The sequence below is a fragment of the Oncorhynchus mykiss genome, chromosome 30 (genome assembly GCF_013265735.2).
Source record: "Oncorhynchus mykiss isolate Arlee chromosome 30, USDA_OmykA_1.1, whole genome shotgun sequence".
Lineage (NCBI taxonomy): Eukaryota > Metazoa > Chordata > Actinopteri > Salmoniformes > Salmonidae > Oncorhynchus > Oncorhynchus mykiss.
The window spans coordinates 25,656,346-25,674,904 of record NC_050570.1 but is presented as its reverse complement, the minus strand read 5'-3'; the positions used below and the strand labels follow the sequence as shown (position 1 = coordinate 25,674,904).

The 18,559-nt window shown below is 43.5% G+C and overlaps 1 protein-coding gene across 3 annotated transcripts in view; it reads left to right on the top strand.

Moving 5' to 3' along the window:
- Positions 1 to 18,559, top strand: part of LOC110521609 (protein zyg-11 homolog) — a 26,710-nt gene extending 8,151 nt beyond the window's left edge. For 2 of the 3 annotated variants that reach the window (XM_021599286.2, XM_021599284.2), the window contains 9 exons: positions 1,039 to 1,138; positions 1,226 to 1,276; positions 9,620 to 9,781; positions 16,429 to 16,476; positions 16,757 to 16,954; positions 17,110 to 17,162; positions 17,297 to 17,394; positions 17,747 to 17,950; positions 18,035 to 18,559. In XM_021599286.2, the coding sequence (XP_021454961.2) occupies positions 1,039 to 1,138; positions 1,226 to 1,276; positions 9,620 to 9,781; positions 16,429 to 16,476; positions 16,757 to 16,954; positions 17,110 to 17,162; positions 17,297 to 17,394; positions 17,747 to 17,950; positions 18,035 to 18,051 (931 nt within the window). In that variant the 3' untranslated portion in view covers positions 18,052 to 18,559. The remainder of the gene's footprint in view (positions 1 to 1,038; positions 1,139 to 1,225; positions 1,277 to 9,619; positions 9,782 to 16,428; positions 16,477 to 16,756; positions 16,955 to 17,109; positions 17,163 to 17,296; positions 17,395 to 17,746; positions 17,951 to 18,034) is intronic. The other variant, XM_021599285.2, reaches the window with a different exon arrangement.

Sequence of the window (18,559 nt, the reverse complement as noted above, 5' to 3'; positions counted from 1 at the left end):
CTATCGATAAGGCCTAAAATGACAGTGAATAATTCTAATTAACTTTGAATAAAATTGAACAACTTGCTTTTAATTAAGCTATGTCTAAATACAGTTACAGCATATAATATTATGCCTAAGGCAACGTAGACTATGGAGGGTTTTACATACAAAAGAGCTGGGGAAATATCCAATATAAAGAGAAAGGTGGAACGTCCACTCACTGTTACATCTCCTATATATGTAGCTATAGCCTACCATTGCTGTTGACTGTTGATAGGGCCAGTAGTGACTGCCACTTGAAAGGTCAACTTTCAAATATAGCTTTCAAATGCATTCAGCACCACTGACAGTGATTGGAATTTGACAGTTGGGTCCAACAGAGGAAAGTGTCATTTTTTTTTTGACGAAATTGAAAAAGCATGACCCTCCCATTTTCCTCCGGGTAACAATTGTGTACATTTCTACCGCTCCCTAAGCAGTCTTTTTAAAATACATTTGTGTTCCTAAACAGGCTTCCTACAGTCAGACAACTTTCATTCAATGTTATCGCATATAATGAGTCCAAATGTTTCACAGAAGCTGGACAAAAATAATGTCCAATATAAATAAAAAAAGGGTCATGTCTATTTTGCTGCTCGCAATATTTTAATAAAACGTTGGTGATGTAATAAAGGCTACTGTGTGTACCACCACTGGCAAAATCGCTGCAACATCCAATTGCGTTACATCTAAGACCCGCTTTTGGTTGGTCTTAAATATCCCTAGTTGCGCTTGCTGAAATTGGCATATTGGCGCATATTTTTAAGGACACACCAAGTATTTTCACCCCTCCCACCTCAGCGCAAGCGAGCTGATGAAGTTAGACAGGGAAATTGCCAAACCTGGCTAAAGGGCTGTGAGGCTGTTTTTACATGACGAAATTGCAAACTTACTTGCGTTTGACACTTGCGCCTTCTTACCGCTAGCCGAAAATAGAGCCCTATTTCTGACAAGAAACGTAGTATGTACAGTGTATGTGCGTATCCGTTGTACAGTTGTGTGTGTGGTCTATTACAGGTTTGAAGCAGCTAAGCTGGTGATGCAGTGGTTATGTAACCATGAGGACCAGAACATGCAGAGGATGGCTGTGGCTATCATCTCTATACTGGCTGCCAAGGTGTGTGTGCATGTGCGCGCGCATAATAATGTATTAGAAATGTGTCTACAGTTTGGCCTTTACTAACATTTGTGTGTTTAACTTCAGTTGTCTACAGAGCAGACGGCACAGCTGGGAGCAGAGCTCTTCATAGTGAAGGTAAAACTGTTCACTAAACACATATTTTACACCCTCCATTCAAACAGCTCCACATACACTGAGTGTACAAAACAGTAGGAACATTTCTCAATTATTGAGTTCCACCCCCTTTTGCCCTCAAAACAGCCTTAATTCGTCGGGGCATGGACTCTACAAGGTGTCAAGCGTTCCACAGGGATTCTGGCCAATGTTGACTTCAATGCTTCCCACAGTTGTGTCAAGTTGGCTGAGTGTTCTTTGGGTGGTGGACTATTCTTGATGCACACGGGAAACTGTTGAGCGTGAAAAACCCAGCAGCGTTACAGTTCTTGACGCACTCAAACCGGTGCGCCTGGCACCTACTTCCATACCCCGTTAAAGGCACTTAAATATTTTGTCTTTCCCACTCACCCTCTGAATTGCACACATTCTCAAGGCATAAAAATCATTATTTAACCTGTCTCCTCCCCTTCATCTACACTGATTTGAAGTGGATTTAACAAGTGACATTAATAAGGGATAGCTTTCACCTGGATTCACCTGTGTCATGGAAAGAGTAGTTGTTCCTAATGATTCAATGCTGTGTACACTTTCCCCTTCTAAATGATTGACCCTTCGCTAAGCCCCACCCCAGAATTCTGGGCAACCAATCGAAGGGCTCCAATGGACAGAGTTTTTTTTTAAATGGCTGAATTAAAAGAGCCCAGAAACTTTCCATGTGCATAAAAAGCTTATTTCTTTCAAATTTGGTACACAAATTTGTTTACATCCCTATTAGTGAGCATTATATATCAAGAAGCTGATTAAACGGCATCATCATTACACAGGTGCACCTTGTGCTGGGGGAAATAAATGGCCTCTCTAAAATACAATACTACAGATGTCTCAAGTTTTGAGGGAGCGTGCAATTGGCATGCTGACTGTATGCATGTCCACCAGAGCTGTTGCCAGAGACTTTAATGTTAATTTCCTCTACCATAAGCCACCTTCAATGTTGTTTTAGTGAATATGGCATTCCGTCCAACGGCGTCACAACCTTCGACCATGTCTAGCCACGCTATCCCAGGGCCTCCACATCCGGCTTCTTTACCTGCGGGTTCATCTGTGACCAGCCACCCGACATTTGATGAAACTGGGGGTTTGCTCAACTGAAGAATTTCTGCACAAACTGTCAGAACCCATCTCAAGGAAGCTCATCTGTCTGCTCGTCGTCCTCACCTGGGTCTTGACCTGATTGCAGTTCGGCATCATAACCAGTTTCAGTGGGCAAATGCTCACCTTCTATGGCCACTGGCATGCTGGAAGTGTACTCTTCACAGATGAATCCCGCTTACAACTGTACTGGGCAGATGGCATTGTGTGGGCGAGCGGTATGGACATGCATATGCTATGGGCAACGAACACAATTGCATTTAATCGATTACAATTTGAATGCACAGAGATACCGTGACGAGCTAGCTAGCCACTTAATATAACTTGTTTTCTCAATGTATGTTAATGTTATGAATACAACTCCCATCTGCTGTTGATGTCAGGATACGATTTAAGAGCATTAGTTAGCTCCTAAAGTGGTTATTAGCTTTGACTGCATGCTGACAGTGAATACAGAGACATTCAGTGGCTAGCTACACGACAAACATAATTTACCAGTTAGTTTCCCATGAAGCAATTGTCATGACAGTCCACTACAACATTAACAAGGGGTAGTCTGTGTTTATTTTCATTGTGTATTAGAAACAGATTTTGAGATCATTGTGAGGGGATTTTACCAGTGGTTGAATGGGGAGTTGGGCTTTTTGGGAAAATGCTGCAACAGTAACAAAAGGACCGGGGCTTAGCGGAGTAACAGCAAGGAGCAACAAGGAGTAACAGCATAGCCTACGTTTCTACCATGAAAAAGACCAAAGCCAGTGGGAGTACCGTTGAGGACAGTGGTGTCTCTCTATCACAGGTGAAGAATCTTTTAAATGAACAAAAATTGTTCCACAAGCAGTTGTTACAACAACAAGAAAATAGTTTCAAGTGTTGTATCCAAATACTGGTGGAGTCAACTAATAAAATAATGGACGACCTGACCAGAGAGGTCCAGGACCTGAAGAACATTTTGCAGTTGTCCCAGGGTCAGCTCGATGAGTTTAAACAGGAGAAGTCATTGAGAGAGGACATCAGTTCTGTATGTGAATCCATGATAATGATGGAGAAATCTTATTATTTAGAGGAACAATCAGGGTGGAACAAGATAGCTGTGGACGGAATTGCAGAATCTCCACGAGACATGGACGGAGTCTGAGGACAAAGTGAGGGAAATTGTCTCGGAGAAACTGAAGATGGAGCATGCCCACAGGACTGGAAAACCCACCACCGACCCAGGTGACAGGCCCGATAGTGGTCATGTTCCTGAGGTTCAAGGACAAGGTATTTGTTTTAGAAAGAGCCAAGAATTTGAGAGGATCTCCTCAACGAGGACTATCCAGAAGCTGTGCACCACAAGAGAAAATAACTTATTCCTGCCATGAAAGCTGCTAGAGCACGTGGGGATGTTGCTTCCATCCGCTATGACCAATTCATTGTCCTCCCACCCTCCCAAAAGCCTGGAAGGGATGAGAGAGTCAAGCCTATGGGTTCATAGCTTCAACCCCCGCAGCGCACACACACCAACTGATTAATCGACTGCTGATTTTTGTTCTTTCTCTTGCTTTGTTATTTTCCATATTATGTCTATCTCTGAGGAGCTACCCTGGAAAGGGCTGAAAATAACCCATATTAATATATGTAGCCTTAGAAATAAGGTTCATTAAATCAATAACTTGCTAACATCAGATAACATTCATATATTAGTAATTTCTGAGACTCACTTAGATAATTCCTTTGATACAGCAGTAGCAATACAAGGATATAACATCTATATGTTAGAGACAGTAATGCTTATGGGGGAGGTGTTGCTATATACAGTGCATTTGGAAAGTATTCACTTTTTACACATTTTGTAACATTACAGCCTTATTCTAAAATTGATCATTGTTTTCCCACTCATTTAATCAACATACAATACCCCATAATGACAAAGCAAAAAATTGTTTTTTAGAAATTGTATTAAAAATAAAAATTGTCTATCACATTTACATAAGTATTCAGACCCTTTACTCAGTACTTTGTTGATGCACCATTGGCAGTGATTACAGCCTCTAGTCTTGGGTATTATGCTACAAGCTTGGCACACCTGTATTTGGGGAGTTTCGCCCATTCTTCTCTGCAGATCCTCCTTAAGCTCTGTCAGGTTGGATAGGAGCGTCGCTGCACAGCTATTTTAAGATCTCTCCAGAAATGTTCGATGTGGTTCAAGTCCACTGGCTGGGCCACTCAAGGTGATTTTATTTTACTTACAGTGGGGCAAAAAAGTATTTAGTCAGCCACCAATTGTGCAAGTTCTCCCACTTAAAAAGATGAGAGAGTCCTGTAATTTTCATCATAGGTACACTTCAACTATGACAGACAAAATGAGGGGGAAAAAAATCCAGAAAATGACATTGTAGGATTTTTTATGAATTTATTTGCAAATTATGGTGGAAAATAAGTATTTGGTCACCTACAAACAAGCAAGATTTCTGGCTCTCACAGACCTGTAACTTCTTCTTTAAGAGGTTCCTCTGTCCTCCACTCGTTACCTGTATTAATGGCACCTGTTTGAACTTGTTATCAGTATAAAAGACACCTGTCCACAACCTCAAACAGTCACACTCCAAACTCCACTATGGCCAAGACCAAAGAGCTGTCAAAGGACACCAGAAACAAAATTGTAGACCTGCACCAGGCTGGGAAGACTGAATCTGCAATAGGTAAGCAGCTTGGTTTCAAGAAATCAACTGTGGGAGCAATTATTAGGAAATGGAAGACATACAAGACCACTGATAATCTCCCTCGATCTGGGGCTCCATGCAAGATCTCACCCCGTGGGGTCAAAATGATCACAAGAACGGTGAGCAAAAATCCCAGAACCACACGAGGGGACCTAGTGAATGACCTACAGAGAGCTGGGACCAAAGTAACAAAGCCTACCATCAGTAACACACTACGCCGCCAGGGACTCAAATCCTGCAGTGCCAGACGTGTCCCCTTGCTTAAGCCAGTACATGTCCAGGTCCGTCTGAAGTTTGCTAGAGAGCATTTGGATGATCCAGAAGAAGATTGGGGGAATGTCAGATGAAACCAAAATATAACTTTTTGGTAAAAACTCAACTCGTTGTGTTTGGAGGACAAAGAATGCTGAGTTGCATCCAAAGAACACCATACCTACTGTGAAGCATGGGGGTGGAAACATCATGCTTTGGGGCTGTTTTTCTGCAAAGGGACCAGGACGACTGATCCGTGTAAAGGAAAGAATGAATGGGGCCATGTATCGTGAGAATTTGAGTGAAACCTCCTTCCATCAGCAAGGGCATTGAAGATGAAACGTGGCTGGGACTTTCAGCATGACAATGATCCCAAACACACCGCCCGGGCAACGAAGGAGTGGCTTCGTAAAAAGCATTTCAAGGTCCTGGAGTGGCCTAGCCAGGCTCCAGATCTCAACCCCATAGAAAATCTTTGGAGGGAGTTGAAAGTCCGTGTTGCCCAGCAACAGCCCCAAAACATCACTGCTCTAGAGGATCTCTGCATGGAGGAATGGGCCAAAATACCAGCAACAGTGTGTGAAAACCTTGTGAGGACTTACAGAAAACGTTTGACCTATGTCATTGCCAACAAAGGGTATATAACAAAGTATTGAGATAAACTTTTGTTATTGACCAAATACTTATTTTCCACCATAATTTGCAAATAAATTCATTAAAAATCCTACAATGAGGGCCTCCCGGGTGGCGCAGTGGTTAAGGGCGCTGAGCGCCAGCTGTGCCATCAGAGTCCTGGGTTCGCGCCCAGGCTCTGTCGTAACCGGCCGCGACCGGGAAGTCCTTGGGGCGACGCATAATTGGCCTAGCGTCGCCCGGGTTAGGGAGGGCTTGGTCGGTAGGGGTGTCCTTGTCTCATCGCGCACCAGCGACTCCTGTGGCGGGCTGGGCGCAGTGTACGCTAGCCAAGGTGGCCAGGTGCACGGTGTTTCCTCCGGCGCATTGGTGCGGCTGGCTTCCGGGTTGGATGTGCGCTGTGTTAAAGAAGCAGCGGCTTGGTTGGTTGTGTATCGGAGGACGCATGACTTTCAACCTTCGTCTCTCCCGAGCCCGTACGGGAGTTGTAGCGATGAGACAAGATAGTAGCTACTACAACAATTGGATACTACGAAATTGGGGAGAAAAAGGGGTAAAATTCAAAAAATAATAATAATAAATAAATAAAAAATATGTGATTGTCAGATTTTTTTTCTTCTTGATTGAAAAGTTGATGAAATTATGAAAATTACAGACCTCATTTTTTTATGTGGCTGACTAAATACTTTTTTGCCCCACTGTATTTATCCATTATTTTACCAGGTAAGTTGACTGAGAACAAGTTCTCATTTGCAGCAACGACCTGGGGAATAGTTACAGGGGAGAGGAGGGGGTTGAATGAGCCAATTGTAAACTGGGGATTATTAGGTGACAACGGTGGTTTGAGCGCCAGATTGGAAATTTAGCCAAGACACCGGGGTTAACACCCCTACTCTTACGAAGTGCCATGGGATCTTTAATGACCTCAGAGAGTCAGGACACACGTTTAACGTCCCATCCGAAAGACGGCACCCTACACAGGGCAGTGTCCACCAATCACTGCCCTGGGGCATTGGGATATTTTTTAGACCAGAGGAAAGAGTGCCTCCTACTGGCCCTCCAACACCACTTCTAGCAGCATCTGGTCTCCCATCCAGGAACTGACCAGGACCAACCCTGCTTAGCTCCAAAAGCAAGCCAGCAGTGGTATGCAGGGTGGTATGCTGCTGCCATTCAGAGACTTGTCCCGATGCCACTCCTGCGTTGTCTTGGTTGTGTGCTTAGGGTTATTGTCCTGTTGGAAGGTGAACCTTTGCTCTGGAGCAGGTTTTCAAGGATCTCTCTGTACTTTGCTCCGTTCATCTTTCCCTTGATCCTAACTAGTCTCTCAGTCCCTGCCGCTGAAAAACATCCCCACAGCATGATTCTGCCACCACCGTGCTTCACCGTACAGATGGTGCCAGGTTTCCTCCAGATGTGACGCTTGGCAGATTCAGATTTTCATCAGACCAGAGAATCTAGTTTCTCATGATCTGAAAGTCCTTTAGGTGCGTTTTGGCAAACTCCAAGCGGGCTGTCATTTATTTTACTGAGGAGTGGTGTCCGTCTGGCCACTCTACCATAAAGGCCTGATTGGTGGAGTGCTGCAGAGATGGTTGTCCTTTTGTAATGTTATCCCATCTCCACAGAGGAACTCTAGAGCCAAAGTGACCATCGGTTTCTTGGTCACTTCCCTGACCAAGGCCCTTCTCCTCCGATTGCTCAGTTTGGCTAGGCGGCCAGCTCTAGGAAGAGTCTTGGTGGTTTTGATGGAGGCCTCTGTGTCCTTGGGAACTTTCAATGCCGATTCTCTCATCTCCAAGGAGGAGCTCTGTCAGAGTGACCATCGGGTTCTTGGTCACCTCCCTGACCAAGGCCCTTCTCCCGATGTGATTAATAAGGAGCATCCAGACGCTGCACTTGATGAAATTTTATGAAATTGCTTCTTCCCGTTATTGATAAACATGCACCTTTTTAAGAAACTGACTGTCAGAAGTGTTAAGGCTCCATGGTTTAAAGAGGAATTGGAAAACTATAGTTGAAAGAGTTTGGGCAAAAGGAGTAGCTAATAAGCCTGGCTGCACACCTGACTTACTGGAAATTGAGAAATATGTGACTAAACTCAACAAGAAGAAGAAACTTTTATAAAGCCAAGGTCAATTAAGTATAAAGAATGGTGGCAAGATCTTTGATGTGCTTTAAATGAAATTATGGGCAGAAAGACAAATTCAACTTTAATCAAATCAGATGTCTTATCACAAAACCATTTGATGTTGCCAATTATTTTAATGATTACTTCATTGGCAAAGTGGGCAAACTTAGGCAGGAAATGCTAACAATGAACAGTGAGCATCCTATTCTTGCATAAAAAAAAGTGAATGATGAAAGAAAGCATTGTAAGTTGGAATTTTGTGAAGTTAGTGTGGGAGAGGTGGGAAAATTATCTATCAATAAAAACAAACCTCTTGGCATTGACAACTTAGATGGAAAGATACTGAGGATGGTAGCTGACTATAGCCACTCCTATCTGTCATTTTTAATCTGAGTTGAGAGGAAGGTGTATCTCCTCAGCCCTGGAGGGAAGCCAAAGTCATTCCGCTACCCAAGAGGGATAAAGCGTTCTTTACTGGATCTAACAGCAGACCTATCAGCTTGCTGCAAGCTTTTAGCAAACTGTCGTACAAAATGGTATTTGACCAAATACAATGTTATTTCTCTGTAAACAAATTGACAACAGACTTTCAGCATGCTTATAGAGGACACTCAAAGTGCACAGCACTGATACAAATTTACTGATGATTGGTTGAAAGAAATTGATTAAAATAAGATTGTGGGACCTAGATTTGATTTAGATTTCTGTGCAGCCTTTGACCATAACCTGTTGAGAACTTTTATTTAATGGCTTTTCAACCTCTACCATATTGTGGATTCAGAGCTATCTATCTAATAGAACTCAAAAGGTTTTCTTTAATGAGAACTTCTCTAATGTCAAACATGTTTGGTGTACCGCAGAACAGCTCTCTAGGACCTCTACTCTTCAAAGTTTTATTTAAAAAAAAATGTTTTTTTCTCCCCAATGTCTTGGTATCAGAACTCAACCCAACCAAATACAACCCAACCAAATACAACCCAACCAAGCCGTACTACCTCTTGACACAATGCCCACTTAACCCGTAAGCTAGCCGCACCAATGTGTCGGCGGAAACACTGTGCACCTAGCGACCTTGTCAGCATGCACTGCGCCCGGCCCGACCTAGATATTTTGTGTGTATGTATTGATAAGTAGGCTGTGTGCTGTTTTTACATTCATGAAGTTCTGACCTTGAGCTGTTCTTGTCTTTTAATGTTCTGTATTATGTCATGTTTTGTGTGTACCCCAGGAAGAGTAGTAGCTGCTTTAGCAACAGCTAGTGGGGATCCTAATAAAATACCAAAAAGGGTCAATTGCTGTTTGCAGGGTGTAAAAAAAATCTATAATAATAATAATTTTAAGACTGTAATGTTCACCATCTCTATCCCACTTCACTCTTTCTACCCCCTCTCTCTCTTTTCGCTGTATCTGTCTGTCTCTCGCTCTGTGTGTGTGTGTGTCTCTCTCTCTCTCTCTCTCTCTCTCTCTCTCTCCCCCTCCCTCCCTCTGCAGCAGCTTCTCCACATTGTGCATCAGAAGGCTACCCAGGGCGTGGTGGACGCCACCCTCAAGTTCACACTGAGCGCGCTCTGGAACCTCACTGACGAATCACCAACCACCTGCCGCCATTTTATAGAGAACCAGGGACTGGACCTGTTCATCAAAGTACTGGAGGTAGTACACACACACACTCATGATGCACAGGTTGACTCATAACCCACAGTCCCTGTAGTTATATCCGTGGGCGGGTTAAGGGTCATTAAATATTGTGTGGAAGAAGGGTGGCTGGGTGGGTTGAATAAAGGGAAAACAACAATACCTTAAAGAATCCATAAATGTATCATTCTTGTGCAATTTACATCTATAGGCTATAGCCTAAAATAATAAAATAAAAAACTTGTCTCGCATTAGTGCGTAAGGCTAAACTTGAGGGCCTAACTGTACGCACACCAAATAGCCTACACGCCAATCACCAAATGCTTTTGGGAACGGGTAGAAAAAGTTCATTAACATCGATCCACAGGGGCAAAGAGGACAATGTCGGAGTGTAATTCAATAAGAGAAAAGCTGTTATGTGTGATTGTGAGGCACTATACAAATTCAACAGTCACAAGATGTGGACTTCAAATAGGCCTATGGCATGTCAAGGTAAATGTAACCTACTGTTCAGATGGGTTAAATGGAAACTGAAATCTGGACACTGACTGTAGGTCTATAACTTATCACATAGCCTTATTATTAACTCCTGCAGAATTAAGCATTTCTTGCAGTAAAATTATACACTAAATGGAGGCAACATTTTTACTCGGGAACAGGAGTGGAGAAATATGATTTCTTTCTTTCTTTCAGCATCTTAAGAGAATGCGCATGTGCAGTTAGCACCTCTACAGGTATATCGATCTTCATCAGCGTCATAACAGTTGATTTAGTATTTCAACCACTAAAATATGCATCCAAGCCAAACTGAAATGTTATCAGAAACATGTTGAGTCGTTTTTCACAGCTTTCTATTTCCTTACTACTGGTCAAACTGATGTCATTTGGCGGCAGGTAGCCTAGTGGTTAGCACGTTGGACTAGTAACCGAAAGGTTGCAAGATCGAATCCCCGAGCTGACAAGGTAAAACATCTGTCCTTCTGCCCCTGAACAAGGCAGTTAAACCACTGTTCCTAGGCTGTCATTGTAAATAAGAATTTGTTCTTAACTGACTTGCCTAGTTAAATAAAGGTTAAATAATTGTTTTTATTAAAAACAAATTTGCACAGAGAATCTCTGAAATTGTAAGCAGTCATCTCAACATCTCAATGCATTTTCTATATTGGCGGGATTGTCACTATCACACATTGCGTCAGTGTCTACCCGTCATTCAGTGCAGGTGAGGCTTTTGAGCCCCACATTTAAAAAAAAAAATAAACATGGTCTCTTTTTTGCTTTCTTGAGTAAGGCAGCTCCAAGATGCAGGTGTTTCAGCCAGCTCAGTGCTTTCTGTGGTGGTGGGGCAGCCAGCAGAAAATATGAAGCTTAGGGGTTGGTGTTCTCTAGTTAGGCCATGATTAGCTCAGTGTTCTGTCACTCATGGGGACACTACGTCACCACAAACTCTACAGGGAGAGCTTGAAATTCAAGCCCTTTGGGTGCTGCCATATATTTACATTAGAAGTACCCATCCAACAAGGCTCAAGGTCATTGCCCACAAATAAAATTACATCAAATCACGTTATATCTACCGTAAGTTTGATTGGACTGATCATGTCAGCATTATGCTTTCAAAATATTAGCTAGCAGTCATCATCATGAATCAAGTCAATCTACTTGCAAATCCTTTTTAATTTTTGTCATGATAAGTTATAGATAAAAAGTATCGGTCATTGGACATAAACATCACACAACAAGTTGGAAATCGCAAATTCAACAGTGAGTCGTTTGGAAGGAATCAGTGGTTAACTGCAAGCATTGCAAAGCAATCACTAACCTGCTAACCTGCTATTCAGTTCAGTGGGTGTGTGGTTCCAAGTCTGGGTTTCAGGGTCTCCAGTTTCCAAACTTAAAATGATAAACATTCAACATTGACCATGCTGTCAATCCAGCATGATTTCTGCCGTGCTCAAAACACCTGTTAACTCGGAACTGGGAAATCTAACTTCAGTGAGTTCAAGACAACTGCGTACTTGGGGAAAAAACTAGCTCTGACTGGGACAATACGTTTTGAACGGTCATCCAACTCGGAATTGTAAGTCGGGAACTCTGGCCTCTTTCTAGCGCTACGACCTGAAGATCACTGAAGTCATCATAATTCGACCTTGTTTTTTTTCAGAGTTCCCAGTTGTCTTGAAAGCACCATAAATCCAGAGAATGTCAGACTTTGATGACAAAGTTTGGTGACAAAATTTGCCCACGAAGGACCGCTGCGCCACCTTCCTGTTCAAGTGAGCACAGCACAACAAGGTCACAAATGTCTTGTATGCTGCTGCATACAGTGCCTTGCGAAAGTATTCGGCCCCCTTGAACTTTGTGACCTTTTGCCACATTTCAGGCTTCAAACATAAAGATATAAAACTGTATTTTTTTGTGAAGAATCAACAACAAGTGGGACACAATCATGAAGTGGAATGACATTTATTGGATATTTCAAACTTTTTTAACAAATCAAAAACTGAAAAATTGGGCGTGCAAAATTATTCAGCCCCTTTACTTTCAGTGCAGCAAACTCTTTCCAGAAGTTCAGTGATGATCTCTGAATGATCCAATGTTGACCTAAATGACTAATGATGATAAATACAATCCTCCTGTGTGTAATCAAGTCTGCGTATAAATGCACCTGCACTGTGATAGTCTCAGAGGTCCGTTAAAAGCGCAGAGAGCATCATGAAGAACAAGGAACACACCAGGCAGGTCCGAGATACTGTTGTGAAGAAGTTTAAAGCCGGATTTGGATACAAAAAGATTTCCCAAGCTTTAAACATCCCAAGGAGCACTGTGCAACCGATAATATTGAAATGGAAGGAGTATCAGACCACTGCAAATCTACCAAGACCTGGCCGTCCCTCTAAACTTTCAGCTCATACAAGGAGAAGACTGATCAGAGATGCAGCCAAGAGGCCCATGATCACTCTGGATGAACTGCAGAGATCTACAGCTGAGGTGGGAGACTCTGTCCATAGGACAACAATCAGTCGTATATTGCACAAATCTGGCCTTTATGGAAGAGTGGCAAGAAGAAAGCCATTTCTTAAAGATATCCATAAAAAGTGTTGTTTAAAGTTTGCCACAAGCCACCTGGGAGACACACCAAACATGTGGAAGAAGGTGCTCTGGTCAGATGAAACCAAAATTGAACTTTTTGGCAACAATGCAAAACGTTATGTTTGGCGTAAAAGCAACACAGCTGAACACACCATCCCCACTGTCAAACATGGTGGTGGCAGCATCATGGTTTGGGCCTGCTTTTCTTCAGCAGGGACAGGGAAGATGGTTCAAATTGATGGGAAGATGGATGGAGCCAAATACAGGACCATTCTGGAAGAAAACCTGATGGAGTCTGCAAAAGACCTGAGACTGGGACGGAGATTTGTCTTCCAACAAGACAATGATCCAAAACATAAAGCAAAATCTACAATGGAATGGTTCAAAAATAAACATATCCAGGTGTTAGAATGGCCAAGTCAAAGTCCAGACCTGAATCCAATCGAGAATCTGTGGAAAGAACTGAAAACTGCTGTTCACAAATGCTCTCCATCCAACCTCACTGAGCTCGAGCTGTTTTGCAAGGAGGAATGGGAAAAAATGTCAGTCTCTCGATGTGCAAAACTGATAGAGACATACCCCAAGTGACTTACAGCTGTAATCGCAGCAAAAGGTGGCGCTACAAAGTATTAACTTAAGGGGGCTGAATAATTTTGCACGCCTAATTTTTCAGTTTTTGATTTGTTAAAAAAGTTTGAAATATCCAATAAATGTCGTTCCACTTCATGATTGTGTCCCACTTGTTGTTGATTCTTCACAAAAAAATACAGTTTTATATCTTTATGTTTGAAGCCTGAAATGTGGCAAAAGGTCGCAAAGTTCAAGGGGGCCGAATACTTTCGCAAGGCACTGTAAATGATGTAATATGCCAGGGAGATAGTATTACTTCCTTAGTTACAGTATACATAAGTGTATGTTGTGTAGTAAGATGTTAGTAGCCCATGTGCCTCACCCTAATAATTTGGTCTATTTTCCCCTCTTAATTTCGCCTACTGTTCTGACTTGGTGGTGCACATGTAGCCTATAACCTGTTTTTAGAGAAATGTAATCATGGAATATTGTGAGAGCTTTCATTGTCTGCTTATATGCCCCCTTTATTTATCATACGGTTCTGACTTGGTATACAGGGAGAATACTGTAAGAACGGGCCAAGTTCTGAATTCTGTTGCTCTACATTTCAAAAGATCTGAAGAAGTAGTTATATTGACTATGTCCGTCCTAGCTCGCTTATAAATGTGTTAATTGAAATTACGGATTGCCTCTTATCTGCTTGTCGTCCTGTTATGCCATAGTTTGTACATCTCAATTGTCAGTAGAACCACATTTGTTTTAAGCAAGTCAGCCATATCAGCTATGTTTTTTTTCAAATAAATGAGGCTGAATGAACTGTTTCGCTGCAAGACAAGGCTCCTCTGATAGCCTGGTGTAGCAGTGGTACGGTGTTGGGACAGCTTTAGGCCCTAACAGTTTGTGGGCACAGTTTGTCAGCGCTATAGTGCAATTAATGTATTGTTTAGTGTTGTGTTGTGTATTGGCTTTGCTGGCATGCATCCCAACTATTTTTTTCTCTTCCCCGCTTTACATGCTAAATTCGCCACTGCATTGAGTATACAAAACAAATATTTATTTTTATTTGACCTTTTATTTCACCAGGTAGGCCAGTTGAGAACAAGTTCTCATTTATAACTGCGACCTGGCCAAGATAAAGCAAAGCAGTGCGTCAAAACAACAACACATTTACACAAAAAAACGTACAGTCAATAACACAATAGAAAAATACTGGGGTGCAAAAGAGCAAGAGGATATGTAACAATATGGGGATGAGGTAGTTTGGTGTGCTATTTACAGATTGGTGGTGTACAGGTATAGTGATTGGTAAGCTGCTCTGACAGCTGATGCTTAAAGTTAGAGAGGGAGATATAAGACTCCAGCTTCAGTGATTTTTGCAATTCGTTCCAGTCATTGGCAGCAGAGAACTGGAAAAAAAGGCGGAAATATACCTGCTGGAGCTCGGGCTACGGGTAGGTGTTGCTATGGTGACCAGTGAGCTGAGATAAAGCGGGGCTTTACCTAGCATAGACTTATAGATGACCTGGAGTCAGTGATTTGGCGACGAATATGTAGCGAGGGCCAGCCAACGGGAGCATACAGGTCGCAGAGGTGGGTAGTATATGGGGCTTTGGTGACAAAACAGATGGCACTGTGATAGACTACATCCAGTTTGCCGAGTGGAGTGTTGGAGGCTATTTTGTAAATGACATCGCTGAAGTCAATGATCTGTAGGATAGTCAGTTTTACGAGGGTACGTTTGGCAGCATGAGTGAAGGCTTTGTTGCGAAGTAGGAAGCCAATTCTATATTTAATTTTTAATTGGAGATGCTTAATGTGAGTCTGGAAGGAGAGTTTACAGTCTGACCTGACACCTAGATATTTGTAGTTGTCCACATATTCTAAGTCAGAACCGTCCGTAGTAGTGATGCTAGTCGGGCAGGAGGGTGCAGGCAGCAATTGGTTGAAGAGCATGCACTTGCATTTATAAGCAGTTGGAGGCCTCAGAAGGGGTGTTGTATGGCATTGAAGCTCGTTAGAAGGTTTGTTTGCACGGTGTCCAAAGAAGGGCCGGATGTATACAGAATGGTGTCGTCTGCATAGAGGTGGATCAGAGAATCACCAGCAGCAAGAGCGACATCATTGATATATACAGAGAAAAGAGTCGTCCCGAGAATTGAACCCTGTGGCACCCCCATAGAGACTGCCAGAGGTCCGGACAACAGGCCCTCCGATTTGACACACTGAACTCTATCTGAGAAGTAGTTGGTGAACCAGGCGAGGCAGTCATTTGAGAAGCCAAGGCTATTGAGTCTGCCGATTTAATAATGCGGTGATTGACAGAGTCAAAAGCCTTGGCCAGGTCGATGAAGAAGGCTGCACAGTACTGTCTTGAGTTGCACCCCCCCCCCCCCCTTTTCCCTCAAACAGCCTCAATTCGTCGGGGCATGTGCTCTACAAGGTGTCGAAAGCGTTCCACAGGAATGCTGGCCCATGTTGACTCAAATGCTTCCCACAGTTGTGTCAAGTTGGCTGGATGTCCTTTGGGTGGTGGACCATTCTTGATACACATGGGAAACTGTTGAGTGAAAAACCCAGCAGTGTTGCAGTTTTTGACACTCAAACCGGTGCTCCTGGCACCTACTACCATACCCCATTCAAAGGCACCTAAATCTTTTGTCTTGCCCATTCACCCCTGAATGGCACACATACACAATTATTTAACCTGTCCCTTCTCCTTCATCGACACTGATTGAAGTGGATTTAACAAGTGACATCAATAAGGAATCATACCTTTTACCTGGATTCACCTGGTCAGTCTATGTCATGGAACGAGCAGGTGTCCTTAATGTTTTGTATGCTCAGTGTAATGGTCGGGCGATTGCGGGTGGGGAAGAACACACACTAACACACACACTCACAGACCCTAGAGCTGTTTATCGAAGTGCTAGTTACGCTCTCGCTGTCACCCTAAAGTGTAAGCTGACTCACTCATGCCTCTTTCTTTTCCTCTTTCTTTCTCTCTGCAGTCATTCCCCTCTGAGTCTTCCATCCAACAGAAGGTGTTGGGGCTGCTGGTGAGTCATAGTGAACCCTGAATGAATGTGTGTATTTATTCTAGTGGGTATCCAACCCTGGTAGCCCTAGGTGGACATCCAACCCTGGTAGCCCTAGGTGGACATCCAACCCTGGTAGCCCTAGGTGGCCAGAGTGCATAGGGGGGTGTTTCTGGACAGGGTCTTAGTGAATTCAGCTGAAGCTATACTGACAATACCGTTGTTTTAGTGTTTGAATCATCCTGTTTGAAGTGATGTAGAACAGTGGAGGAGCTGACTTTGTGGCTCTGCCTCTCCTTAGAATAACATAGCGGAGGTTGGGGAGCTGCATGTGGAGCTGATGGTTCAGGGCTTCCTGGATCACATCTGCTCCCTGCTCCACAGCCCTGAGGTGGAGGTGTCCTACTTCGCTGCTGGGATACTGGCCCACCTCACCTCCAGAGGAGAGGCTGCTTGGACACTCAGTATCACACTGAGGTCTGACCTGCTAGAACAACTGGTGTGTGGTGTGGGGGGGGGGGGCGCGCCTGTGTGCGCGTCTGTGTGAGTGTGTTCACGTATGTATGTTGTCAAAGTGAGTTGTAATGTTATCCCACCACCTTCATGTGTTCATAAATGTGGCTCATGTTCTGTGTCTCTCTCTCTCTCCTCTAGCACTCTACCATCCTGAAGTGGCCGACACCAGCGTGTGAGATGGTGGCCTACAGGTGAGACCCCAGAACACACCTTTACAACCCCATACACTCGCAAAAGGAGAGGAATACACTGTAAAGTATTGAGATGCAGCCTGAGTGTTAATTATCTCCTCTCTCCTCCACCTCTCATCCCTCTTTCCCTGTAGGTCCTTTAACCCTTTCTTCCCCCTGTTGGAGTGTTTCCACACCCCAGGAGTTCAGCTGTGGGCGGCCTGGGCCATGCAGCATGTCTGCAGCAAGAACGGTGAGACACATACACATCCCCCTATCTTCCTGTCTCCAGTGTAGAATGGTGAGACACACACGTACCACTATCTGCCTGTCTCCAGTGTAGAACGGTGAGACACACACATCCCCCTATCTGCCTGTCTCCAGTGTAGAATGGTGAGACACACACGTACCACTATCTGCCTGTCTCCAGTGTAGAACGGTGAGACACATACACATCCCCCTATCTGCCTGTCTCCAGTGTAGAACGGTGAGACACACACACATCCCCTATCTGCCTGTCTCCAGTGTAGAACGGTGAGACACACGTACCACTATCGTAAAGTTTCTATAATTGATGTGAGTGTAATCTCTCTGAACTCCTTCAGCCCCTCGGTACTGCAGTATGCTGCTGGACGAGGGAGGTCTGCATCAGTTGGAGAAGGTCCAGACACACCCTGACACCCACGCAGACGTCATGCGATTGGCCGAGAGCATTCTGGAGAGCCTGCAGCGCCACCAAGCTCGCACCAGGCAGACCACACAGACACACACACACACCCGCTGCCCGCTACAACCCCACACACACAAAGGTGAGACACACACAATTATTTGAAGTGTGTTATTTCAGAACATGTTAAAAGTCATGTTAAAAATGTTCTGTTTTCCTCCTCCAGAGGGTGACAAGCCCTGATCAGAACCTATCCCACTGCTACCTTCAGGACAAGAGGCCATTGAAAGTGTGTGCGTGAGTGCGTTCATTAGACAGGGGTGAGGACGGACACCTTGTCACCCCCCATCCTGTCTGAAGGTGGTGCTATAAAGTGAATGAGAGGACAGAAACTATGCATTTCTTTGCACACACACCTTGCTATGTTTTCTAGAGTTTGGTAAGCAAAAGTAGTACTATGTGGCTACTTATGCGTGCTACTGATAAGCAAATTAATATTATGGAAAACAAAATGCTAAGAAAATAGTTGTTGGTTAAAAACACTAAGGTCGATGTCTATGCCCCCACGTAAATCTATTTATAATGAAATAATCACCATAGAAATCTGTTCATTTAAACTAGAGACGTTTTTTTGCATTTGATGCATCTCAATCCACCACATCCACCTACAGTACCAGTCAAAAGTTTGGACACACCTACTCATTCAAGGGTTTTTATTTATTTTTACTATTTTCTACATTGTAGAATGATA